The 9,767-nt window shown below is 49.1% G+C and overlaps 1 protein-coding gene across 2 annotated transcripts in view; it reads right to left on the bottom strand.

The window, feature by feature from the left end:
• Nucleotides 1-239: 239 nt before the first annotated feature.
• STAG3 (STAG3 cohesin complex component) overlaps nt 240-9,767 on the bottom strand; it is a 31,312-nt gene continuing 21,784 nt past the window's right edge. For both annotated transcript variants that reach the window (XM_060173395.1, XM_060173394.1), the window contains exons 22-34: nt 9,670-9,750; nt 9,497-9,583; nt 9,207-9,375; nt 8,975-9,111; nt 7,738-7,839; nt 6,498-6,646; nt 6,094-6,222; nt 5,826-5,983; nt 2,828-3,002; nt 2,519-2,620; nt 1,964-2,042; nt 804-875; nt 240-630 (exon numbers count right to left, since the gene is read on the bottom strand). In XM_060173395.1, the coding sequence (XP_060029378.1) occupies nt 619-630; nt 804-875; nt 1,964-2,042; nt 2,519-2,620; nt 2,828-3,002; nt 5,826-5,983; nt 6,094-6,222; nt 6,498-6,646; nt 7,738-7,839; nt 8,975-9,111; nt 9,207-9,375; nt 9,497-9,583; nt 9,670-9,750 (1,452 nt within the window). In that variant the 3' untranslated portion in view covers nt 240-618. The remainder of the gene's footprint in view (nt 631-803; nt 876-1,963; nt 2,043-2,518; nt 2,621-2,827; nt 3,003-5,825; nt 5,984-6,093; nt 6,223-6,497; nt 6,647-7,737; nt 7,840-8,974; nt 9,112-9,206; nt 9,376-9,496; nt 9,584-9,669; nt 9,751-9,767) is intronic.

Here is a 9,767-nt window from a genome sequence, read left to right as displayed (position 1 = left end):
TTGAAATTCTGCATGTGACTGCCACGCTCGGTCTGATGGCATGAAGTCACCCTGCAGGTGACAAGAACCCTGCCTGCACTCAGCCTCAACAGCCCGAGAGCCAATGTGCTCAGCATCTGGGGTGGGGATGTGGGTGCTGTGTGAGCACCCTGTGCTGTGGGGCCAGGCAGAGCTGCTTTGAGAAAACAACTGGCCCCCCCACCAGACTGACAATCTTGAGCCGCACCCAGAGAACCAGCTGATTTCAACTTGTTTATTGAGCTAATCACAAGGGCACAAAGTGACTGGGTTATTCCAAAAATACAGGGAACTTGTTGGGCCCTCCCCATGTACACAGGAAAAGGCCTCCAATAGTCAAGTGACACCCCACCTCTCCAAACGCGGCAGGAAATAGGGGGCCTGCTCAAACAGAGACAGAGTTGTGGGACAGTAGAAGGACGAGGGGTGAGGGGAAACAAGGGTTCTCCACCTCAACTTCATCTGAGAAAGGCTGGGCAGGAACAGCACCTCGGAGACCAGGGTGGAGCCTAGAAGTCAGGGTTCTCCTCTCTTGTTGGTTTTTCTTAAGTTGTCCTGCCATGGAAGTGGGGGGGGGTGGGAAGGGGAAGGAGCAGAGTCCTAGCAGATCTCCTGTGATGAGAGACATGAAGGAAAGAGAGAGGTAATAAAGACTGAAAGGTGGGCAGAGGACTACAGGTCCCTTAGGGCCACTCCGCCCACCTGAGAGGCACACAGTCAGCTGGCATCTTCCAGAGACACGTCAAGTCTTAACCTGCCTTCAACAGTGTTTGGGGGACCCTCACCTCAATGTTCAGCTCTGTTGAATCCAAGAGGTCCAGGCCAGGCTCACTGGGGGAAGACTGGCCACTTGTTTGCTAGAGAGAATGAGGCCAAAGGTCAGAAAGGTCTTGTCTCTCTCCCACTGTGTCCGAAGCCCTCTCTAGTCCCCTACTGACAAGTATGCAGGGACACTAGGCACACTGGCTTTTGAGCCCAAGCACTTCATTTCCTTGCTCCATTCCACCCTCACTCCCTCCTCAGGGAAGCAAGGGAGCAGAACGACAAGTACAGACATGCAGACACAGGCTGTGGCAGTCTGTCACATGCCTTGGCTATGCATTCTGTGAACAAGCTCCATGAGAGGTAAGGGGAGTGGAGAAAGCTATCCATGGAGCTCCACCAAGACTCAACCCCTCACTCACTCCATGCCCTCCCGCAGAGCAAGGCTGGGGTGTACCAGGCAAAGTGGAGGGCAGGGATTGGGCAGCCATGAGGGAGGGAGGCGGTTGTCAGCCCACACGTGGCCTGGGGCTGCTTCTGTGTGAGCTGCGTGAAGGACAGACTCCACTGGGCTACAAGGTTGGATTAAGGGACCCTGAGCTCTAGGGTTCCTGTCACTGTTTAGGAGACTAAGAGGTAAAAAGCCATTATTATTATTCTTTTTGCCTCCAGGGTTATTGCTGGGGCTTGGTACCTACACTAAGAATCCACTGCTCCTGGAGGCCATTTTTCTCATTTTGCTACCCTTGTTGTTATAGTTGTTATTGTTATAGCTGTTGTTGTTGTTGGATTGGACAGAGAGAAATCAAGAGAGAGGGGGGGAAGAGAGAGAGGGGAGTGAAAGATAGACACCTGCAGACCTGCCTCACCACTTGTGAAGTGACCCCCATGCAGATGGGAAGCTTGGGCTTCAACTAGGATCCTTAGGCAGGTTCCTTGTGCTTTGTGCCATGTGCACTTAATCCGTTGCGCCACTGCCTGACCCCCTATTTGGGAATTTTTAACTTGTTTTCCTATCTTCTTTTTAATAAAAGTAAAGTCCTAGCTAAGTGCAAAGCAATGGACACATCTCCTTCTTAGTCATCTTTTTCTAAAACTCCCAGGCCTCAGGCCTGACAGAAAAGTCCTCCTCTTCTTTCAAGTTGCTTCAGTGTCTAGGAGGAGGACTCCAGGGTCCACTCACACTGTCTGCAGCTTGCCATTCTCCGCTGGGTTCACTCTGCATTCCCAAGTCGTCTTCATCCTCTTCCATAAGACTGAGTCTGCAGGAGCAGAGAGGGACTTTCATGGGGGCTCTCAGAGGCTGGGGGGAGGGTAGACAGCAGGCAGAGCAGGGTTCTGTGTTCCCACTGCTGCCTCAGTCACAGCAGCTTTCCTTCTATCCGATTTATTTTAACATTTCTTTTCTTTAAAAATATTTATCTTGGATAGAGACAGGGGAGGGGGTATTGAGGAAGAGAGAAATAGAGATACCTTTGCCCTGCTTCATTGCCAGGAAGCTTCCCCCTGCAGGTGGGGACTGGGGCCTTGAACCTGAGTCCTTGTGAATGCTCGCCTGGGTGCACCACCGCCCGGCCCCCTTCTATCAGTTGTACACACTAAGGGCCCACATTATATTGGAAGGACGAGTTCTGTGACTAAAATAAGCCCCCCGAGCCCCAGAAAAAGCATGAGGTAAAGGGACCTCCCCATGGGGACCAGCTTTGCCTGGAAGATGGCAGTGCTGAGAAATGCTCACCGGGTCAGTCGGCTGCCCAGACCTGGACCTGCAGGGCTGAGTGAGGTCCAGAAGCGACGTGAACTTGAGATCTTCGGCCTCGGGGTGGCTAAAAGCGGCCGGCTATAGGGGGATGTGTCACCAGTGACAGGGAAGCCACAAAACACAGGGAAGGAAAGGGGATGGCTGGGGGTGGGGGGGATCAGCAAGTAGGGACAAGAATCAGTGTAAAGCTAAAATAAAAATGGAAAAGGAGAAAGGGAACAGAAACAGGAGGGTGGACTACAGCCCTGGTTGCAGGCACCAGATCTGCCCTTTCCCTTCCCTCACCTTTGGGCCAGCTCTGCCTCTGAGCCACCCTCTTCTTCAAGTTCTGTCAGGGCCTTCAGGGGCTGCCTGCTCTTCACAGCTGTGGATGTGAGGGTGGGCATGGGCGGCATACTAGCCACCTGTAGGCTCTCCTCTCGGGATGAAGAGGTGTCCTCTCTGGGTGGTCTGCAGGGACCTGGGTGAGTGATCAGACGCACGGGACTGTAGACCAGGACCAGTAAATATATATATCCAGAGTTATTGCTGAGGCCCTCACCTGCAGAAGGGAAGCTTCACAAGTGATGAAGCATGGCTTTCCCCCCACCCCACACACCCCAACTCCCCTCTCAATTTCTGTCTCTATCCAAAACAAAGAATATTTTAAAAAACTAAAAATGCGACAATGCCAAGTGTTGGCAAGAATGTGGAAGGACTGAGGCCCTCCTATATTGCTGCTGTGTTGTAAAATGACATAGACAGTTTGGAAAACAGTTTGATAATTTCTAAAAACATAAACAGTTACCAAATGACTCAGCAATTTCACACCTCTGCACAGCTCAAGAGAACTGAAAACATATACCCAGGCAAAAACGTGCATAGGAACATTCACAGCAGTACTGGTCAGAAGAGTCAGAAGTTGGGAGTTGGGCGGTAGTGCAGCGGGTTAAGCACATGTGGCATGAAGTGCAAGGACCGACATCAGGATCCCAGTTCGAGCCCCCGGCTCCCCACCTGCAGGGGAGTCGCTTCACAGGCGGTGAAGCAGGTCTGCAGGTGTCTATCTTTCTCTCCCCCTCTCTGTCTTCCCCTCCTCTCCCCATTTCTCTCTGTCCTATCTTACAATGACGACATCAATAACAACAACAACTAAAATGACAATAAAAAATAACAAGGGCAACAAAAAGGAGAATAAATAAAAAAGAATAGTCAGAAGTTGGGAGCCTAAATGTCAATTAACTGGTGAATGGATAAATGGAACAAGGCCTGTGTCTACCAGGACAGATTAGCTGACCATACAGAGGCATAAAGTATCCATGCTAAAGCGTTGCTAGACTCTGCAAACATACTACATGAAGGAGTCAAGGCACCGCCCGACTCCCACGACCACTATATTTTTAACAGCACACAATACACATGGTGTGGGCTGAGAGTTGGTGCAGTGCATAAAGCCTTGGATTCTCAAGCATGAGGTCCTAAGTTCAGTCCCAGCATCACATGTGCCAGAATGGTGCTCCGGTTTGTGTTTGCCCCTCTTTCTCCCTCCCACCTCCACTCCTCTCTCAAATTAATTAATTAATTAACTTTTTTCTGGGGGAGATATAACTGTGGTTATGCAAACAGGCTTTCATGCCTGAGATACCAGAGGTTCAAGACTCAATTCCCAGCACCACTATAACCTCAAATTGAGCAGTGCTCTGCTAAAAAAAAAACAAAAAACACAAGCTGCTAACACACACAAAACTTGTGATTTACAGAGTATTACTAAGATGAAACCACATAAAAAAAGAAGACCAAAGGGAGGAAATCTTAGGTAAATTACAAAATAGGTAGTGACCTAAAGGAAAATATCATAAAGGCTGTGTCAAAAGCCTTGACATTTGGAAAATAACAAGATAAGAGGAGGGTCATCCTAAAGTCAGAGATTTCTTAATTTGATCTTTGGTTTTATCATTACTTTCTACTTAATTTTTTTTATTGCTCCCAGGGTTATTTCTGGGGCTTGGTGCCTGCACAGTGAACCCTCTGCTCCCACAACCATTTCCCCCCTTTATTTGATAGGACAAAGAGAAATTTAATGGGGAGGAGGGGACAGTGAAGAGGAGAAACAAGATACCTGCTTCACGTTTGTAAAAAAATTTCCCCTGCAGGTGAGGACTGGGGGATCATTGCCCAGCCCTTTGTTTGGTTTTTATAGAAGTTTATTCACTGTGATTAGCTACACAAACCTTATTTATTTGTGTGTGCGTGCACGTGTTGTCAGGGTGATTCCACTGTCCTCTGGGTAAGTTTTTATCCTCTTTATTTCAGAGAGACAGGAAGAGAGGAGAGACACCACAGCAGCCCTACACCAATGGACTGTCTCCTAGTGCTGCCCTTGGTGCTCTCCTGATGTGCTGTTCAGAGTCCAGGCTGGAATCCTGGTCCTCACATATGGCAAGGTATACACTCTACCAGGCAGGCCATCTCCTGTCCCCATACGGATAAATTCTGAAGAAAACGGTGCCTGGGGACAGGAGGGAGCTCATTCAGTAGAGCGTATACTTTACCATGCATGAGGCAAGTTGGATCCTCTGGCCACCATGGAGGAGCAACACATGAGGAGGAAGCTTCATGAATGATGAAGCAGTGCTATGGTGTTATTTCCTCCTCCTCAGTCACTCTATCCTCCCTCCTCTGTTTGATAAGAGACAGACAGGCACTGCTGGGAGCAGTGGAACTGTACGCACAAAACCCTGCAAAGTCCTGGTGGCAAAAAGAGTCAGAGAAAATTAAGATTATTATTTTTCTACCAGGGGCATCACTGGGGCTTGGTGCCTCCATGACAATTACAGCTCTCAGCAGCTTTCTTTTCCTCAGACAGAAACTGTGTGTGGGGGGGTGTGGGTGTGGAGAATGAGACACCTGCAGTACTGCTCCACTGTTTGTGTGAAGCTCCCCCCACCCCCCACATAGATGTTGCCTGGGAGCTTGAACCCAGATCCCTGTGCAGGATAATGCGCACACCACCTGACCCCATGAAATCTTTTTTTTTTAAAGAATTTATTTATTCATGAGAAAGATAGGAAGACAGAGAGAGAACCAGACATCACTCTGGTACATGTGCTTCTGGGGAACTCAGGACCAGATGGTTGAGAATCCAATGCTTTATCCACTGTGCCACCTCCTGGACCAGCGTGAAATCTTTCTGACTAAAGGAAGAGTTCTGAGGGACGTAAAGTTCACATGCCGCCTACCTAGCTAGTGGGGAGGGAAGCTGTGCTGTCCCGAGCCCGCTCCCCAGCACACACTCATACTGTACCTTCAATGCGTCTCCTCTTGGAGGGGGGGTGACCCTGAGGGCTGGCCTCCACTGTGCTCTCCACAGAGTTGAGGGAGTGGCAGTAGGTGGTGACTGGGCCCCAGGAAAGGCCCACCGCCTCGGGGACATGCTGCAGACACTTTTTCAGGTAGGACAGTCTAAGTGGGGGACGGGATGAAGAGGCTGAATGGTCGGTCACTCGGTCCCAACCAGGCCCCTTTCCCAGCTCCCGCAGCTCTGCCACCCACCCACCCACCCGCTCACTCACAGTAGCTGCTTGTCCTTATGGAAGAGTCGTGGAGAAAACTCTGAGAGGAGCTCCAGGAAGGCCAGGTTGGGGGGCTGAGCAGAGGAGCCTTCTGGAGGAGGCTCAGACAAGGAGAACTTGATGCCTTCTCTTGGTGGGACAGAATAGTTTCTGGAGTTAGTCCTGTCTGCTTTGTTCCAAGGGCTGAGGCATCCTATCTGAGCGTATGTGCGCGCGCGCACACACACACACACACACACATACACACACACACTCCCTTTTGTCTCCAGGACACACTCACCAAACACCATCCGCATGCTGCTTCCTGACAGGCCTTCTTCCCCCCAAGACCTCACTCCCTGTGCTCTCTGCTCAACCCTCTCAGGCTGCAGCACCCTGCCTGTCTAGCCCCTACCCCTCCTTACTTGTGCAGCATGACTACCAGGTCACGGTTCTGAAGCTGCTGGGGTCCAAAGCTCAAGGCAAACCTCCGTGCCAGGTCCCTCATCTCAATGAAGGCTGGAAGTTCATTTAGGCCCTGGGGCCCCTGTTCCTGCAGCAACTCCGTGTACAACTGTCCAGGAGATGTGGAACATTCGGGAAGGGGAAGAACAAAGTGGAAATGGAGAAGTAAGAAGGCACACTGTTCTCAGCCCAGAAGCCCCAAAGGTCTTGGATGTCATGTGCTGTTACCCTGTCCTTCCAGAACACTGTCCCTTACTCCTGAGGTATTATCTGTCTCTATCAAAATAAAGTATTATTATTTTTAAATAACTATTGCTATTTTAAACTTTTAAAATATATTTACATGTTTACTATTGGATAGAGACAGAGAAATTGAGAGGGGAGGAGGAGGTAAAAAGAGACAGAGAGGCAGCTAGTCCTGCTTCATCACTCATGTAGCTTTCCTGCTGCAGGTGGGGACCAGGGGCTTGAACCCTGGTCCTTGTGCATTGTAACATGTGCACTTAACCAGGTGCGCCACTGCCTGCCCACCCAATAATTTTTTTGTAAAGTAAGGGAGACACACTGAGAAGCACCAAAGCATTGCTCTACATCCACTGAGTTTCCTTTCAGGCTGTCCATGGTGTTACCATGTGGTGTCTGAGACTGAACCCAGGGTTTCATGCTCTAGTAAGGTCTGTACTCTACCTGCTAAGCTATCTCCTGGCCCCAATAATTAAATTTCTATGGAATTGCGGTAAAAAGAGTCTACTCATATTAATACTTTCTATGGACCTATGAAGGAGATGGTAGAGGAAAGTCAAGATAAATGAGAACATTCCTGCTCTGCAAAAAAGCACTTTGTTTTTGCTCAGCAGTGTTACTGTTGGGGCTTGGTGCCTGCATGACAAATACACCACTCTTGACATCTTTTTCTCCACCCCCCTTTCTTTTATTTGATACAACAAAGAGAAACTGAAAGGGTGGAGGGGAAGAGAGAGAGAAAGAGAGAGAGAATACCTAGAGCAGTGCTTCATCACTCATGCTTCTCCCTGCAGGTGGGAAGCCAGGGGCTTGAACCCAGGTCCCTGGTGTGGTAATGTGTATGTCTCAGCCCGGCCCCCAAGATCTCACTTTCTAAGTGGCTGGGTGTAGAGCGAGTTTGTGGGACACAGGAAGGGTATATCACAGTTTCAGGAACTCCAGGGAGGGGGGGGGTACCTGTTTGAGGCTCAGCAGCAGGATTCGGGAACAGTGACTTCGGTCGATCTGTCTTGCTCTAGTTAGTGTTTCCTTGATAATGTCACCATAGTCATTGTAGAACTAAAGGAGGGGAGGTGGAGATGTCTTTCTTACTGCTTTGTTTCTTTCTTCACATTACTAATCATGTCTCCTTCCCAAGTGTCTCTGGTAGGTGAGCATGAACCTAAGCATTAAACAACTCAGACTAGACTTTGCCAACATGCAAAGCCCAAAAGAAACCAGTGTGTAGGCCATAATTACCCACAGCTTATTTCCTAAAAGCTGAGTGGTGACAGTTTCCATTCTTCTCCGGCCACTACTGTCTATCTCTCCCCCACTAGAAGAGAATCTCCATGAAACAGGAATTCCATTCTGCTCACTACTACATCTTTAGTGCTTGGAAAGGTGCTCACAAAACAGAAATTAATACAATGGTGGGTTGAGGAAATGGTGGTACCTGTCTTGGTGTCCTGTGAGGACTGACCACTTTTCATTCATTCTATTAAGAAAACACTTATTTTAATGACAGAGATACAGAGAGACCAGAGCACTGCTCAGCTCTGGTTTATGGTGATGCTGGGGACTGAACCTGGGACTTTGGAGTCTCAAGAATGAAAGTCTTTTGTAGAACCACTATGCTATCTCCTCAGCACTCATTCTTTCTTTCTTTTTTTTTTTTTAAATTTTTTAAAACTTTTTTCTTTTTATTTATTTATTTTCCCTTTTGTTGCCCTTGTTGTTTAACATTGTTGTGGTTATTGTTATTGTTGTCGTTATTGTTGTATAGGACAGAGAGAAATGGAGAAAGATGGTGAAGGCAGGGAGGAGGAGAGAAAGACAGAGACCTGCAGACCAGCTTCACTGCTTGTGAAGCAATTCCCCTGCAGCTGGGGAGCCGGGGGCTCGAACCAGGATCCTTAAGTCTGTCCTTGCGCCTTGTGCTACATGCGCTTAACCTGCTGCGCCACTGCCCGACTCCCTCATTTTTCCTTTCTTAACCCATCTGTCACAGACTAGGATGACTGGGAGGAAATATTTCTGGACTGGAAGAGTAAGGCATTTCTCCTTCACTGAATTTCTTTCTCCTAATAGTTTTCTCTCCATAATTACTTACTGCCAAGTCTCTATCCTTCTAACCTCCTATGGTCCTTTCCTCCCTACTTTAAGCCTGAGGCTGTCATCTCCTACTCCCTCCTCTCTGTAGTTCTAGCCTCACCCTGTTGTAGTGTTTGAAGACGTCAGAGGCTGCATCCATCTCCAGGACTCCATAAAGCAACAATTTGCAGAACCCAGCCAGGAGGCGGCGGCGCTGGTGCAGCTGCTCTATCTGTGAGTGATCTTCCTGAGAATGGCCTGGCAAGTATGGAGAGCAGGATGGAAACATCAGAATTGAAGACTGAAACCTCCTGTGCTGTATCCAGCCCAAGCCCCAGGGAATGGCTCTGTACCACTGCTCAGGTCTCCAGGCTGGATGAAGACGTGGTCCATGAGGAAGCTGGCTAGTTCAGACTGGAGAGTGGCTTCAGGGAAAAAGACAAGGGGCCTAAGGAAATCACGGCCCCCCACAACCATCTGAGGGCTGAAGATGAGAAGCAGATCACTCAGTAAGACAAAAGCCTGTTGGGAGGGGAAAAGATGCTTAAAGAGGGCATGCTGTTGACCAAGGTAGAAATCACGTGACCACAGGGCAGGACGTCTTTAGTCCTGGGGCACAGCTGGCCGCCACAGCCCCGATTACCTGCTCCTGGATCTCCGGAACCACGTCTGAGAGGCAGCTCTGGCACAGCTCACAGAAGGTCACCATTCTGCCCTTCAAACTCAGCACCTGTTTCCATGGACACAGCACCTTTTGAGGGGGAGGAATAAGGTTACCAGCCTCCCATTCCCATCCTGACTCAGATCCATATTCACCTGGGATTCATCTACTCCTGAAATGTGGGTCAGTGACCAGAGAATGGAAAAGTAAACAAGAGTCAAGGCTGGCAGGATCACCTGTAAGAACCAAATGT

Source organism: Erinaceus europaeus, chromosome 15 (genome assembly GCF_950295315.1).
Source record: "Erinaceus europaeus chromosome 15, mEriEur2.1, whole genome shotgun sequence".
Classification (NCBI taxonomy): domain Eukaryota; kingdom Metazoa; phylum Chordata; class Mammalia; order Eulipotyphla; family Erinaceidae; genus Erinaceus; species Erinaceus europaeus.
The sequence above is the reverse complement of the archived record's forward strand: the minus strand, read 5'-3'. Positions and strand labels throughout refer to the sequence as shown.